General features: G+C 42.8%; 1 protein-coding gene across 5 annotated transcripts in view; it reads left to right on the top strand.

The window, feature by feature from the left end:
• The window catches only part of JADE1 (jade family PHD finger 1), an 86,767-nt gene that overhangs the window by 19,001 nt on the left and 50,353 nt on the right, over positions 1–17,413 (top strand). For 4 of the 5 annotated variants that reach the window (XM_020974018.2, XM_020974019.2, XM_020974020.2 and 1 more), the window contains exon 2: positions 7,851–7,928. In XM_020974018.2, the coding sequence (XP_020829677.1) occupies positions 7,851–7,928 (78 nt within the window). Of the gene's footprint in view, positions 1–4,294; positions 4,439–7,850; positions 7,929–17,413 lie in introns of all 5 variants that reach the window. The other variant, XM_020974021.1, reaches the window with a different exon arrangement.

Genomic DNA, 17,413 nt, shown 5'->3' with positions numbered 1-17,413 from the left:
TTTCTGCAAAGTGGGGATAATAATAGTACCTACCTCCCAGGGTGGTTGTGAAGATCAAATGAGTTAATATTTGTAATGTGTTTTGCAAAGATTAAAGCACTATATAAATGCTAGCTATTACTGTATATGGTACTTAATCAATGAACAACCTTGCAAACCTAAAGCACTATCCCAGTATCAGTTATTATTGTTATTTTCCTAATGTGGAAAATAAACATTTCAAATAAAAGACTTTAGTAAAAACAAAACAAAATAAACCTTGTGTTTATTAGGTCAAGGTAGCCTCCTGTAATGTTCAGTTTTGGAGAGCAAATGTTGCTTTGGGATCCATGCAAGGAAGGCTGAATTTGGATACAGTCCTTGAGTGGGACTCCCACTCTGTCACTTAGAACCCATGAGATTGACTTTTCTCTCTGGAACTGTTTTCTGCTGATTAGAATGAGGAGTTAGAACTAGATAACCTTGAAGATTACATCTAGCTCCAGTCACTGACCTTATAAATTAAGAGTCTTTTAAAACAACCTTTGGAACATGTGCCTTTGAAAATATTGTTTAGTAGAAGATTTTCTGGTTCAGAGCTCATTACTCATGGATCCGTGACCTTCCTAGTGTGGGTATGCAAAGCATCGATGCACATTGCAAGCCATTCATGCCAAACCAAGAGCCTTCATGATTCTTGTCCATGCCCTCCTACAAAGAAGACCCCAACCAGTGTGTCTGGAACCTTCATCCAGGTCTTTTCATATCCCATGTGTATTAGTGATTTCATTAAACACAGAGTAAGGAACCCTTCTTTTTATACGACAGAGTTAGAGCTATGAGTGTCGTTGAAGGCCACCTAGTTCAACCTCATTTTATGGATGAAGGATCCTAAGTTCAAACAATTGAAGTAACTAGTCCAGGGTTACACAGGTAGTAAGCTGGAAATTGAACCTAAGTACTCTGATCTCAAATCCATTGGTTTCCATTGTACTGATCTGCCTCTCAGTGGCATTCTCCACCAGTGCTGTTTTTTTGTTCCTTTATGGGTGAGATTATAGATGAGCTATTTGACGGAGAAGGAGAAAGGGGCAGAACAAAAGGAAAGCTAAGCTGGTTGGGACCATTGCCAATTAAAGGTCAAGCAGAACTGAATAGAAATGAGAAAATGTCAAAGAGGACGGATTAGACTTGTGTTTGGACCCAGAGGCAATGGGTGGAAACTGTAAAGAGATGGATTTAGGCTTCTTATTAAGAAAACCTTTCCAACAGCTAGTGCATTCCCAAAATGAAGTGGGCTGTCATGGGCAGGCATGGAGGATTTCTCGTTGGAAGGCTTCCAGTGTGTGGATGGCCACATACTGTATATGTGGTAGAGGGGATTCTTGTTCACTCCTGAGCTGGACTACTTGGCTTCTAGAGTTGCTTACCATTCCAAAATCCTTTGGGTTTGTGAAAATAGAATTGCATTTGCAGAAATGCAATGTATTTTCCACAACTCAAGCATTCAGTCTATATCCTATCTTTGAGCACTAAGTACCATGCTGTGTGGAGTTTTATGTAGCATATTATGTTAGGATAGAGATCTAGAACGGACCTTAGACATCTAACCCAAGCCTCTTATTTTATGGAGGAGGAAACTCTCCCCACAGAAGGGACAAACTTGCCCAAAGTCACACACAGCAATCAGCAGAGCTTCATTGGAAACTGAGGCCTCTTTGACTTTTGAGTTCAGTGCTTTATCCTGTCCCTGACCTGGGGTTAAATGTTGGATAGCAGAGATGGGAAATGCTGTTTGTGGGACTGTCTCTGAAGACAGAGGCATGTTATAGGAGCTGAGATTAAGTGTGTTGGGAGCTTTGAGCCTATCTAGTCCAAATCCCACGTTTTACAGATGAGTAAACTGAATTCAGGAGAGGTAAACTAACTTGAGCAAAGCCACATAAGTAAGTGTAAAAGTCTGCTAGGTGTTGTATTAGATGGAGAACGGGGCCTCAGGAAGACTCAAGTTCATTTCTGGCCTCAGATACTTTTCCTAGCTGGGTAACCTCTGGGCAAGTCACTTAACCTTTCTTTGCCTCAGTTTCTTCAACTGTAAAATGGGGATAACAACAGTGCCTGATTCATGGGGTTATTGTAAGGATCAAATGAGATAGTGTTTGTAAAGCATTGAACATGGTGCCTGGCACAGAATGGGCATTATATAAATTTGAATGGAGTTGTGGTATAATGATCAGTTCAATGGACTGGATATCAGGAAATCTTGTTTCTGGTCCTGGTTTATCTGGGACCATCTTTGGGCCTTAGTTTCTTCCAGGGCTTGGGCTAGATGAATGCTAAGGTCCCTTCCGTCTCTTTTCTTCCTTTATTCTAGGGCAAGGCTGAGAAAGGCGGAGAGGATGTGTGGGTGCTGGGAGAATAACATAAGCAGCTGTTTGAAGTTGGGAATGAGTACAAATTTTCAGAAAGTCCATGAATGCCAGGTTGAGGAGTTCGGACCTTCTCGAGAACTACTGGCAGTGGGAATTCAATTCACTTCATTTCAGTTTTGCTCAGTTTAGCAAGTCAGTGTCACCTTTGTGCAAGGCACTGGGATAGCTTTTTGGGATACAGTAACAAAACAGAGTAGTCCTTGGCTGTAGGGTACCTCATTGAGCTCTACTGCAGCGGGAATAGGGAGTTATTAAAGGTTTTGAATAGGGGAGTAACTCAGATGAAGTCTGGTTTAGGCCTCGATTCGCTAAATGAATTAGGAGGAAAAAATGGAATTTAGAGAGGTAGGTTAGTCGGGCTGTTACAGGAGTATTAACCAGTGGGAATAGAAAGTAAGGAATGATACTCAGGTGGCGTTTCAACAAATTCATTAAACATTAAGTGCCTGTTAATGGCATGGGCGGGGGAAGGGGGGGTTGAAGGGGCAGGGGAACTTGTTATCTCCTGCCTTAGATTGTAAGCTCCTGGAGGGCAGGGCTTGTCTTTATCCACAGCACTTAATGGAGTATCTACTACATGGCCAGACACTAAGTGTTTATGGACTTAAAAGTAAGGATTGACCAAAGTCAGTGACTTAATACTGAGAATAAAGAGACATCATAATAACGATAATACTTCACATTTATATAGCATTTGCAAAGCGCTTTATGTACATTATTTCATTTGATTCCCATGACAACCCTATGAAATATTATTATTCAGCTAAGGGATCGCAATGGATAGAGTGCTAGATCTGGAGTCTGGAAGACCTGAGTTGAAATCCATGCTCAGACAATTACTAGCAGTGTGACTTTGGGCAAGTCACTTAACTACTCATAGTCTGGTTTGTTATCTGTTAAATGGGAATAATAAAAACACTTCGCTTGCAGTGTTGTTAAGATCAAATGAGATTTTGTATGTGTATGTGTATACACGCGTGTATATGCACATATATACATGGCATATGTGTATGTACGCTCCAGATATGCATGTGTTCATATGTGTTTGAAATGCCTTATAAACTTTAAGGAGCTATACAAATATTAGCTATTATTATTATCTCCATTTTATGGATAAGGAACTCAAAGAAGGTATTACTGACTTGCCTGTAAGTCGTCAGTGTTTGAGGCAGTACTCAAACCTTTGCTTTTCTGACTTTGTCCAGCTCTACTTATATTTCATAACTGAGCAGTCAGAAATACTTACTGACCTTGTATAACCTGAACAGTTGAACATTTTAGGAGAGAGCTCTAACTTTGTACGTCTTCTTGTTCTGGTGAGGTTGATGTGTGACTCTTTCCTCAGCATCCCTACACATCCAGAGCCTGACTCTCAAGGACCTCCGCCTTTCCTGGGGCCCTTATAGATGATGATCACTTAAGCTCTCTTGTTGTAGAGGATGGTCAGCTCTTGAACTAAAATAATGAGGAAGGAGAATTGGACTGTAGTTTCTCACTCACTCCTAATGGCCAGATGTTTACAGCCTGTAACCCTAGCACTATCCATCTGGGAAGCAGTAACGTGCGATCTGATTCTTTGATATAGTAAAGAAACTTTGAGTGAGATGAATCAGCCTTTTGTCAGGGCTTAAGTACATTGGAGCTGCAGAGGGGGAAATTCAGTACAGTACAACCCCCATTACAGCCCTGGGGTCCCTGGAGAAATAAAGAGTCTTCTCAACCTTCGTTACTCGTGAGCTTTCAGTGTGGCTAAAAATGGAATTCATTAGAAGGGGGAAACTATTTTCATCTCCTTTTACTTGCATAATTTTGCTTAAGAGAGTATTCGAATGCTTTCTGGAGCATCCTGCTGTGTTGGCCACCGTTTGCATTTTCTCTTCCAGTCTATGCATTCTCCAGCCTGGAGCTCTGTTCGAAAGCTAGGAGGGCAGTTTGGTTTACAAGGAAGTGGAAGAGGTGAAGTTGTCTGGACCAGTGAAGATGCAGTAATCATGTTTCCCTGTTGGTAGTCCTGTGTGCAGCACATAGTAGGTGCATAATAAATGCTTATGGGATTGGATTGTGGGATGATGGGGACCTAGGATTATGAGTTGAGAGCTGGAAGAGACCTTAGACTTTGAGAGAGAGAGAGAGAGAGAGACAGAGAGAGGATCTCTCAGATCCTCTTATTTCATGGGACTCTGAGGTCTCTTCCAGGGGACCTAAGTTGGTAAGGCATGCAACAAACAGGATGGTTTCTCAGAAGATTGTATCATGCTGTCACTAGTGGAAAGAATGCTGGATTTGGTGTCAGAGGACCTGAGTTCAAATCCTGTCTTACCTCTATGACAAGTCATGTGGCCTCTGTGGGCCTCAGTTTCCTTATTTGTAAAATGAAGGAGTTTGATTAGATGACCTCTGAGGTTCCTTCTAAGGCTATATAGTACTGTGCTCTGATCGTCACTTTTCTTTTTGAATTGTCCTGTACATGTTTTTGCTTTTGAAAAAAAGGACGTTTTTTAGACATTGTGCAACATCAGAGACTATGATATGGAAACTCCTCTGTGAGGTTGGATGGTGGGTGGTATTTCCCTTCTTGCAAAAAAAAAAATAAGCCTCACTCCTTCCTACACTTTAATCACAGTCTGTTCCCTTTTCTGAGTATAGAGGTGAGTTGTTGAGTTCTACCCATTCCTTCTCACCTTTTCTCAGCCAGTCAATAAGTATTTATTAATAATTACTATTTATGTGCCAGGCACTATATTAAGTTCTGGAGATTCAAAGAAAGGTAGAAGGCAGACTGCCCCAAGAAACAGCAGGATTTTGTAGAAAGAACAGTAGATTTGGCATCAGAATCTGCTCTGTGTTAACTTTCCAGCTCTCTGACCTTTGGCAGGCCATTTCCCCTCACTGTACCTCAATTTCCTCATCTGTTCAGTGAGAGAGTTGGTTTAGACCAAGGGTTTTTAATCTTTTTTGTGTCCTGGATCCCTTTGGCAGTCATGGTGAAGCCTGTGGACCCCTCTCAGAACAATGTTTTTAAATACATAAGATAAAATACATAGGATTTAAAAGGAAACCAGTTATAACAAATAATTATCAAAAAATGTTTTTTTAATGTTCATGGGTTCCAGGTTAAGAACCAGCCTCTGGTATAGATACTTTGTAAGGTCCCTTCCAGTTATAAATCCTGTGATGTTTGTAAGATCTAAAGATGATTGAGATGGGGATAGTCCTCAAGGAATCCCTCAGCAAATGTAAAACCCCAGTGACCTGTGTGTGACTCAATCTAAGCGCAGAGCAGAATGTGATGAGTGTTTCAGAAGTTAGGGACAAAGTTCTGTGTAATTTAAGAGGGAGGAGAGCTCTTGGGGGCAGGGGGGAGGCACTGAGGAAGACATACAAGGATGGACCTTGAAGGATCTGGGTAAGTACAGCTGGTGGTGGGAGGAGGTCGCTTCTTTCCATGCCTGGCTAGAAGGGGATTGTGTTCGGGGCGTGGTGCCTTTGTTCTGTTTATCTGGAGGATGGAGCATTGGTTCCCTCAGAGTCGTAGTCCCTGATTGTAGCCTAATACCTTACGGTACTAGAACACTTTTCTGCAAGAGCTCCATGTGGTCCAGAGAGCAAGTATGTACTATGCCTGTTTTATAGGGATTGTGAACTTGAGGTTTAAAGAGGTTAATCAGGGCCAGGATTCAAATCTAGGTCTACAAGTTTTTCCAAGTCCAGCCCTCTTTCTCTGTGCCAGTACTGCCCCTTGGTGTGTGCCACTGCTGTCTGAGGTGGCGTATTTCACTGGGAAGAATTCTGGATACTTGAAGTCAGAGGACCTGGGTTCAAAGTCTAGCCTTCCCAGGCCTTAGCTGGATGACCTTGGGTAAGAATATACTTCTTTGAAACTCAGTTACCTAATAAATAAAATAAGGGAGTGGGAAGAGGAAAGGGGGGCTACACCTGGCAGTCACTGAGCCTTTCCTAGCTCTGAATTAAAGATCCCTCTGCCTTTCTGCTCCCTTGTCTGCTGAACAATGTCAGTTTCTAAAGAACAGGGAACCGATTTCTTTGTCACTGTTGCTATGACATTAGTAAGGCTTTAGTGCATGGTGCCTGGTACATAGTAGGTACTTAATAAATGTTTAATTGAATAGAAAGTGTATACGTTCAATAATGGTGAGCTTCCAGTGATATCATAGTCCTCGCCAACTCCTGAGAACCAGTTGTTAAATTTTAAATTTTCACCATTAGCATTTACCCCTCAGAAATCAGCAAATGCTACAGATCATAACTTGATTTATTGTTTTGTTAATTACCTAGACTTATGGAGATGTTAATAAAACAGATTGAACTTCACAGTGTGATATGTGTACCTTTTTTTGGAGAGCAGATCGGTAAGCCACTTTTTGGTTATCCATGTGGGAATGGTAAGGGGCCAGCGCTGATTGTACCCCTATGGTGGAATGCACACTACATTTGAACAGCTGATCTGAGCTCCCGTCCCCCCTCTGCCACTTAATTTTTTAGTGACCTTGGGAATGGGAAGGTCACTGAACCTCCGTCCTTAGGTCTTTATCTGTAATGTGAGGCAGTCAGAGTAGCTGACTTCTAAGGTCTCTCCTAGCTTAATTCTATGATTTAGGGTCTCCTAGCCCTGAATCCCATGATCCTTGAGTGATCAAATCCTCTTAAAAAGGGAAGTCCCTGATAAGGAAGTCTGGGTCCATCATTCTGCTTCTGCAGGGCAAGCTTCTGCATGGCAGGCTTGGGGTGGGTGGGAGGTACCAGAAATTGAATCCTTTCCTCAGATGAACCCTCTTGTGCCCTGCCCCCTCCCCCCCACCATCTACCCCCACTGTGTAAAAACGAGGATGCTGCTGTTACTGGTAGTCAAGGGGTGTGGAGGTGGCAAGGGGAGAAATTTGCATTATTATTGTCTAGGCCAGGCCTTTCCTGGTATAGGAATGATTGGAGCCTTCAGGGCTGTCGGAAAAGGCAGGTTTCCAAGGCACGCAATTTGCCTAAAGAGCATCATTATCTCCACTCCCCCCCCCCCATACACCCACACCTAAGTAGTGTCAGTATTCATAGACCTTGCTCATACAGGCATAGGTTAACTCTGAATGGGTCTGGAGGTAAGAAGTTGGCGCTATTATTCTGGTCTCTTTGGAAGACCTTTGAAACAGGGCTAGGAACCCATTCCAGGAATGTGCAGACACGGGCTGAGACCCTTGGGGACATGGAGCTCCACAGCCATCTTCCCAAACCTTCTTCCCCCTTCTGGGTCCCTGGTGCATTTTTTTTCTTCTCTTGATGGTGATATGTCTCAGGCCTGTTGAGGCTTCTGGCCGTTGCCATTCCAAGCGCTCCTCCTGGGAGCCATGTGTTTGCGTGTGTCTGCTGTCAGTCGTCGGTGATTGCGTGTTATTATCTTGGGTTAAGGTCTGTCTCATTGCCTTGCAGGCCGCCTGCTGTTTCCCGGGGAGATCATGAAACGAGGCCGGCTCCCTAGCAGCAGCGAAGACTCTGATGACAACGGCAGTAAGTGGGGCTTGGTTGCATTTGGCGGTGACCAGGGTTGGAGTCAGTATAAAAACATGTTTTTGATGGAATGCTTTAAATAGCTTTAAACAGGTACTTCGAGCACATATCAGGCAGGTCCGAGGCGACAAAGGCCTAATCATGGAGACTCAGGCTCCTGTGATAGATAACATACTTCTGTAATCAAACCTCTGCAGCTGAGGGTGGCTGCGGGCAGCTGGGAGGGGTCCTGTTTGCCACCAAAGAATGAACACTCTGATTCTGAGAGATACCCACAGGGCTGTTTTTCCTAAAACTCATTGGCACGTCGATGGGATCAGTGGCTCTCCTAACAACACAGCTTAATTATAGGCAATTGATGAGAACTGTGCGCATTGGAAAAGGGAGGAGAAAAGGGTGATTAATCCCCCAGTTTGATGGGAAAATATGGAGGTAGGGCTGTGCATTTTCAGTCAGTGGTGGCTTGCATTTTGCTTGGCACCGACTCCAAGTTCAAATTCTGCCTCTGATATGTATTCTCTGTGTGATTCTAAATAAGTAAATGAACCATTCTGAGCCTCAGTTTCCTCTTCTTTAAAATGGAGTTAATAATACTTTTCTGTGGGCTTCCCAGAGTCATTGTGAGACTTATTTGTAAGCTCTTTTATCCTGTTAGAATGTTTTGTTGGTGCTCTTTTTGTACATCACTGTAACTTTCCAATAACACCCCCAAATAGAACCTTCCTTTGTAATCCATACTGTGTAAAATTTAAAGGACTATGTAATGTGTCAGTCATTATTATTATAATTATACTTCTGTCAACTTTAATACAATAACATTTCACCTCTTTGAAATACAGTCCAGGACCACAGGGTTGGCAAGAAGGTCTGTGGAGTAGGCAGACTAGAATGGCTGCCATGCACTGAAGCTCTTACAGGCAAATCCCTCAGGTTCCCTCTCTGAAGCTGTTTGCTTTTACTTTACAAACAGTTTTAATGACTATCTCAGGTGCTTTGTTGAGTATTAAGTAAATGTGTTTTCGTTCATTCTAGTCGGTTTTCAAGCTTTCATATTAGAAGCAGCTACTTGAATGGGGGGGGGCGGTGCGAGGGGGGCTGAAGGCTAAGAGTAGCTCTGGGCAGGCACATTGACAGCAGTTGAAAAGTGAGCTAACTCAGTTTGTCTTCCAGGGAGGAGATAGGAAAAGTATAAAAAGCAGACACAGAAACTTTAAAAAGAAGCAAAACAAAACTGCAGTCTAAGGCCATTTAATGTCGGGACAGACCACCCTACCTAAACAGACTGGTAGGATACATACAGTTAGTATTGTTATATAAGTACAATATGGCTCTTTTAGTAAGTACCTGCCCCTGAGTGGATAATGGTGGACACTTCGTGTAGCACTTTGAGGTTTACAGAATGCTTTAGTGTATTATCTTGTTTGAGCCTCACAAGAACCCTGTGAAGTAGGTAATATAGGCATTCCTATTTTGCAGATGAAGAAACTGCAGGTTCAGAGAGCCCATTGGGATTTGAACCCAGGTCTTCTCTTGATTTTCAAACCGTGTTCATGTCCATCTTCTGTTCTGAAACTTTCATTGGCTCCTAAGCCCTCAAATCCAAACCCATCTGCTGGACTTTGAAAGCCTATTGCAACCTATCTCTGTCCACTGTCATCTCATATTGTTCACCAGCAGAAACCTCTGCTCCGTGCCTTCCCTTCTCCTGAGACTTCTGGGAATTTCCTGTACTGTCTTCACTTATGCTTTGACCCCCACCCTTCCTTCAGAACTGCTCTTCATTAAGTCCCACCTCCTCTCTGAAAGTCTTCCTGCCTACTCTAGCCCTCATCATAGTGTGATAGGACTTAGCAGTTTGTGCCATAGTATTTAGTACTTTCTCCTAGGTAGCATCTGATGCTTTAACCCTATCTATTTTTTTCCTTCTTCAGTTGTAAGCTTTTGCAGGCTGGGCTTATAGTTTCTACTGTTTGTTTGTTGGTTTTTCCCTCTCCTTTACGTCCTCCACTGAAGTCTGGAGTCCAAGACCTCATTGTGGCATGGAGGTAGGTGACTTCAATACAGTAACCAGTCGGGAAGACAGCCTGGAAGCAGGAAGTCAGCAAGAGAGGAGCAATTAGAAAGTCTGCTGCATAAAGGCCCTGCACTAACTGTGGTCTCTTGAAACTGAATGAAGCAATAAAACAAAATAACAAAGGAAAAGGAGAGCAAATGGTATTCTTCCATCTGCATTCAGTCTCCATAGTTCTTTCTCTGGATGTGGATAGCATTTTCCATCATGAGACTTTTGGAGTTGTCTTAGATCCTTGCATTGCTGAGAAAGGCTAAGTCTATCAAAGTTAGTCATTGCACCACGTAGCTGTTATTGTGTACAACGTTCTCCTGGTTCTGCTCACTTCACTCAGCATCAGTCCATACAAGTCTTTCTAGGTTTTTCTGAAGTCTGCCTGCTCATCATTTCTTATAGCACAATAGTATTCCATTACCTCCCCTCTTGTCTTCTCTAGGCTTAACATTCCCAATTCCTTCAACCTATTCTTAATACTATGTTCCTGAAGATATCCCAACCACCTTTCTTTGTATCCTCTGGATATTCTCTGACTTGGTAGAGTTTTTCTCAAAATGTGATGCCCAGACTGAACAGGATACTTCAGATGTATTGTGAGCTGGCTGAGGAGAACAGGGCTGTCATTTCCCCAGTCCTTTATGAGCTGGCTTTTCTGAGTACCGTCTAGCACGGGATTGTCTCCAATTGAGGCCGTATCCAAATTGATTTGGCAATATAAAACTTAGTGAATGTCGAACTATGCATCAATCACATAGTTAAAGTCTCTTAAATTCTTTGAGATCATATTGTCTTTAGCAAATGTTTTCATCCCAAATCAGCTTCCTACACACTACTCAGCACAGTACCAGACCAGTGGGGACAATGGAAAGTTTAGCTATACTGAACAATACAGGTAGTGTGGAGAATATAATCAGACATCTGCATGTGCCTGGACATTATCTAAATTTTTATAATCACTAAAATAAGTACCTTCAGCTCATTGGCAATTCTAGGGGAAACAAGTCCGATGTACTTTATTTTCATAGAAAACTACAGATAAATGAAAGTGAGGGATAGCCAGAAGGTTTAGGGAAAGGTCCTCAATAGGCTGAATAGAGTCCCTGTAGAGGATTTACAGGAACATATAGCCAAGAGTCACTCCAGGTGAGGAAGGCTGGATGGATGACCATTCAGGTCATTGATGGGAGCGCTCTCTTTGAGGATAGAACCACTGTACTCTGGCTTCTGGCATCACTGGTGAATGTTTGCATCCATGTGGGAAGTACAAACACATTTGTATAGAAGCACGTGGGAAATTCACTCATTTTCGCATTGCTTTGAGTAGACTCCAAGGCGCTGCTGCCATTCTGGGCCATGGTGCTGTTTCTGTTAAGTCCTCCGGAGTGGTTAGTTAGCTCTCCCTTTAGCGCCTCCTCAAGTCACCCAGAGAGGACTTGCATGTTTCTTTTTGAAACTGCTGGTTACCAGTCAGTACCCTCATTCCCATTCCATCGATTAGGGAAACAAGCCCTTTGTGGTTTATTTTCTTAGAAAACAACATTTGGCTGTTCTCAGATTTCCTAGGGGAGAGCTTGGGAGGTATGCTGCTTTAAAGGGAGGTATGTTTTTTCCTTAAACCCATGAATACGTTTTGTCTGTAGCTTTTTTTTTTTAAAACATCGGAATGATTTCACAACATATGGCCACCTCCCATACGAATCCTACTTTGTAACAGAAAAAATTATGATCAGAACTCATCCAAAAATGATGAAACATGTATGATACAACATTCCACACCCATAGTCCCTTGTCTGTCTCCTGAGAGGAGTGGGTATGTGTCCTTTTCTTTCCTCCTCCGGGACACAAAACAGTAGAAACAATGTAGGTGCCCATTTGTTGGGGAATAGCTAAGTACATTATGGTAAGAAGTCTTATTTAAACACACGTTAAAAAAAATTGGCTCTTAAAGGTGTGAAAAAAGGTCCCTCCCCCTTCCTGCAGGTTGGGTTGGGGGTGTTGCTAGATCCAAGCAGTAGGGGTATGCTTTCTTTGGAGAGACAGCCATTTCTCCACCTAGACCTCAGTCTTGGGAGCTCTTCATTTCTTTACTGGAGAATTTGAGCTCATGGGAAGCTCTGCTTAATTAAATGTAGCCTTGTTTACTTTGGTGAACTACAGGCCATGAAAGGGAGAAGGGAGGCAGCTCTAACCAGTCCAGTTTGTGACTCCAGGTGGCTGGGATGGGGGGAAGGGGAAGAGGGAACCTCAGGGCTAGTTAGGGAATTTGCCTGTTGCTCCATGCAGGACCATCAAGTCTAGAGAGAGACTAAAGATTTTAGTGGGGCCTGCTTATTTTTTTCTGCTTAGGATCTTCTTTAAAGCTAACTAAATTTCCCAGATAGTTTTAAATTTCTCATAAACAGTTTTATCTCCTTTTGTTGACCACTCTTAGCAGGTGCTTCTTTATTATTACTGTAATTCTAGGTACCATCTGGTCTAGCCCCTTCTGGCTATTAACCCTTAAATCCCTGAAGTGGGAGCTTCTGACACCTAGAATTTTCTCCTCCCTCTTCTTACTCCTCCTCCCCCCACCTAAACAGATGTCTCCTTTAAGATGATGGGCTCAAAGATTTTGAGCTGAGGGACACCTCAGAGGTCCTTTAGTTCAACCTCCTTCTTTTACAGAGGAGGAAATAGATGACTAGAATAACTTACATAAGGTCATGTGTGCCCCTTTGTGCTAGCAGGTAGCAGGATTGGGATTCATACCCAGGTACTATTCTTCTGTAATATACGTCCATTCCCAACTTGTCCCTCAGAATGAAGCTATTGCAGTTGATTAAAATGAACTTAAGCATTGCAGGGGTTTTTGATTAATTTTTTTCCCCCTTTTGCATCGGTTTAATGGAAAAGATCTACACATGCTATACTCAATTGGAATCTCTTTGAAGGCAGGGATTTTTTTTTTCCTTTCCTCTCCTCCCTCCTCCCCCAGATCTCCCTGAGCACTGAGTATGGCATTTGTTTTTAATAGGTGCCTAATAAATGTTGTCTGAGTTAAATTTCATTCGCACTAATGTGATTTGTAATCTGCCTATTTAGGCATCAATTAGTAGAAATCCTTGCTTTAGTAGAATCCGTGTTTCCCTCTAGGGAGGCATTGTGTTCCACTAGTAAGAATCCTCCATGCTATTGGCCTCAGGATCCCCATTCTAGTTCTTATGACTCAGTGTTTGACATTGGGCAAGTCATTCTTTGTCCCCACTTTCTTTCTCCATGAATGAAGGTCTTAAACCAGGTGGTATCTTAATCTTTCCCAGCTTGAAGTATATAATTCTCTCCAGAGAGTTGACTCTCCAGTGCCTTCTTCATCTTTCATCCTCTCCCTGAAAAGCCGGTGTACTGGACATTCTTGACTTAAATACTTATGGTTGCACTATTCACAGTAGCTTTGCAGGGGTTGGTGGCCACAATAACTCTGCCTTTGTCCTTTTCTGGCACTCACTGTTCTCTCCCTTCCCTTATCTATTTGCCTGCCATTAACTCTCTTGCCACTACTTACCCATCAGGAGCTAGCCACTGAGCACCTACTGTGTGCTAGGCCCTGGGAATACAAAGACAAAAATGAAGCAGTCCCTGCCCTCGGTGAGCCCACATTCTATCAGGAAATGGCATGTGCACCTCTAAGCATATGAAGCATGAACACAAAGTGATTTTTGTGGGGGATAGTGCTAGTAGGTGATCAAGGAGGGTCTCATGTAAAAAGTGGCGTTTGAAGTGAACTTTGAGGAATGTTAAGAGGTGGAGATGAGTCTTTAAGTTTAGGTTATTCATGATGGTCAGGAAGAGGAGGAAGAAGGGTCATAGACTGAGAGGTGGAGGGTCCTTAGAAGTCTGCTCAGTTTATAAACCCTGTTTACCTCAGTTTCCTTATCTGTAAAATGAGTTGGAGAAGGAAATGGCAAACTGCTCTGGTATCTTTGCCAAGAAAACCTCAGATGGGGTCATGAAGAGGAGGAACAACAACATCTATAAACTGAAGGAATTGAAATGACTTTTCAAAGACTACCTGGGCAGTATGCGACGGGCAGAATTTGAACCTAAGTCTTATGACTCCCAAGTTCTGTTCCATTATGTGACCTCCATAATATTCTTCCATGTCCTTCCTGAGAACTCAGTGAACAGACAAGGAAATCTAATCCAGTGATTTTCCTAAATTCTTGATTAGCATTAAGGATTTATTATAAAGGGCTGCGGGGGATTTGGGCTCAGAAAGACTGACTGTGTACGTGGCTGCCTGATGTCCACGAAGCCACGGAGGCCCAGCCCTGAGATTGTTTGCTATCAGACCAGTTGGGCAGCTTCAGTTTGGCAGCAGAAGCTGTGTCTTCTTGTGCTCTAGCTGTTTCTGGCACAGACTTGACAAAATCCATGAACTCATTTCCCAAGAAGAGGCCTGTGGTGCTAGGCAGGGCCTCTGCATCTGAAGGAAGAAAATAAGGTGCTTGAGAAACATTTGAGGAATGGAGGCTGAGAGGCCTTATGGATTTTAAAACATAAACATTTCTCGTCTGTTTTCTTGGAATCCTTTTCTTATTTAAGACTCCATGAGATCTGTGAGCCACTCAGTGGGGGTCTGCCCTCTACTCATGCCCATCTCAATCCATCCTTGTCTGACCATTCTTTGTGAATTTCATCTATTTCTTATGCCTTTGTTTAAAAAAAAAAGTTTTGGAAGGTAGAGGTGAATCGATGCAATTGCAGTAAAATATCCGAACTTTTTCCCCCATGGTGAGAACTGCCACAGGTGCTGGAGTCAGTGGTTATGGGTTCAAATCCCACCTCTGATGCTTCATAGCTTTGTGGTCTTAATTCAGGCTCCTTGACCTCTATGATGCTTGGTGCCCTCGAATATCAAATGGGAGAATTGAACTAGATGACCTCTGTGGTCACTTCTAGTGCTAGATCTCTGATCCTACGCAAACTTCATGCTCCAGACAGAGGTCATTGGCTGTGGACTGCATCACGTTACCACTCGTGTTAATAATGATGATTTTAGTTTCCTATTTCTCTTCCTTGGTGTAGCTCTCAAAATGGGTTGGGGGAGAGGGAATTTAGAGAGTAGTCCTTTGTACTAAGCAGTTGTGTGATGTTTGGAAAGGAGCGTCATCTCTCCAGATCTTCGTTTCTTCATATGGAAAATGAAATGGTTGGTTCCAGAGGATCTCTGAGGGCCCTTCCATCTCTCGCCTTCCGGTCAGCAGGCATTTTTTAAAGTACTGGTCATGGGGTAGGCCCTACACACCACATGTAGGCTCTAAGGGCCAAAGGCCCCAATAACCTGAGTCTCAAAGATTTCTCCCAGTGTGAATATTGCTGTGAAAACCTCTTACAGCCTCTTGTTAGGACATCCTCTGAAGACGTCGGTGAAGACCTATTGTGATGAAAGAAAGGAGAGTGCTTGTGGAAAGACTTGACTTTTCTGCAGAAGCCTCCTGACCCACCTGTCCCTTGAGCCTATACAGAAAAAGTTGGGATCTTCCTTCCACGAGCTGGCTTGGGAAGCTGCTGTCAGTGCCACTGCCAGGTTATGAATATATTTAAATTTGTTACTGGAACTTCAGCACATAACCAACTTTGCCACAAACAGCTGATAACACAATTTCAGACATCTGTACCCAACTTTCTGAGTCTCTCGCTCCACTCCTGGCAGCAGATAGAAAGTAAAGCAAGGCCTTATTTCTTATGTGTTGATCTCCTAATTCAGTTTGTCGTCATTGAATGTCAGTACTCTACAGGCAGAGCCAAGATGTGAAGCCAGCCCTGCTTCACCATCTTAGCCTGGGATTTAGAAGTAACAAGTGGCTGGTGGTGTATCCGAAGCTAAGTCAAGGCTTCCAAGGGTCTGAAGAGATGTAACACCCTGCTGAGGTTCATTTGATCTCCTGACACAACCTTACCAATCTACTACAAGGCACATTGTGGGGTTTTTTGTTGTGATTGTGTGTTTTTAGTTCCAGCGAATCAAAATTAATTTTGTGTTGAAAATGTTTTGAGAATTTCATGACAGCCTGTGAGATAATTAGAGGCACTGTCACAGAAGCAGTGCTGGGAATCACCAGGGTGTATGAACAGTGCAAAGATGCTTGTTTAGAGTGGGAGCTGTCTCTAGCCGTGTGTGTGTGTGTGTGTGTGTGTGTGTGTGTGTGTGTGTGTGTGTGTGTAGATGTGTGGTTTTTTTTTTTTTTGCTTTGCTCATCTGGTGTGTCTGAATATAGCCCTTCTGGCTCTTTTTGCTCCCTAGCCTCATTTAACCCATATCTTGTTCTCAGGCTGCAGTGATTCTAAGTGACAGAAGATATTTTTCCATTTCTTCTCAAAAAAGGAAATTTTTAGAGAAAGGCTAGTGACCATGGCCTAAGAGGATAGTGCCAATCATCTTTTTAACTTCTATGCTACTCCAGTGGCCTCTAGCCCCAAACTTCATCCTCCATTCAGCTTTCCCATGTTATTTCCTTCTTCTCTTGTATTGACCTGGGGTGAAACTTACAAAGGGGTACTTGCTTTCATTCACATTTCAGTCTTGAGCTTTGAATGATCTACATGTGGATTTGTCAATGAGTATATATAATGTGCTTTAGAGATCATCTAGTCCAACCTCGTCATTTTATCTAGGAGGAAACTGAAGCCCAGTGTTACCCAGAAAAGTGGTGACTTGCCCAACTGAGGTTACACAAACAGTAAGTAGTGGAGATGAGATCTGAACCTAGGTCAGTTGATTCTGTCTTAGCTTAGAGTGTTCTTTCCACTGTGCTAGCTTCTATCTCTTTCAAAGGAATACAAATGGACCTCTAAGAATTTTAGAAGACTTGGTCAAGGAATGATTTTAGAAATCAAACAGTAATTGCCACTTCAGTCATACATGGAGGAAATCTTACCTTCCCAGTAGACAGAAATGACACATTAAATGGCCACCTGATTTGATGATCACTTCCAGGTGGATGGAACAAGGAAGGGATAAGGATAGTCTATACCCACTAAAGGCTAGAATGGGATGCTGAGGGGGCCTTTGAAATTCTGGTATATGGCTCCACCTGGCAGGGGGAAGAGATCCTGTTTGAATTTTTCATGATTTTTTCTAATTCTTTTGATACTTTGCTCCTTCACATCCTGGGCCTTAGAGCCCAAGTGGTGATGATGGTTTCTTGTTTTGGACAGCAAGTTGTCTTGTCTCACTGGCAGAGTGGTTTTATCAGTTTGTTTCATGTTGGGCTAAGTTATTTCACTGAGGATTTCTGTCCTTTTTTTTATTCCCATTTTTTATTATTTTGGGAGAGAACACAAATGATTGCTTAGGTCAGAGATTAAGGAAACTAGGGAAGAGCCTGCTATTGGGAAGTTAGGAACATGGGGAGGGTTGCTATGAGAAGAGGCTGGT

Source organism: Phascolarctos cinereus, unplaced genomic scaffold (assembly GCF_003287225.1).
Source record: "Phascolarctos cinereus isolate Bilbo 61053 unplaced genomic scaffold, phaCin_HiC Scaffold_9;HRSCAF=440, whole genome shotgun sequence".
Lineage (NCBI taxonomy): Eukaryota > Metazoa > Chordata > Mammalia > Diprotodontia > Phascolarctidae > Phascolarctos > Phascolarctos cinereus.
This window is presented reverse-complemented; position numbering and strand designations above follow the sequence as displayed.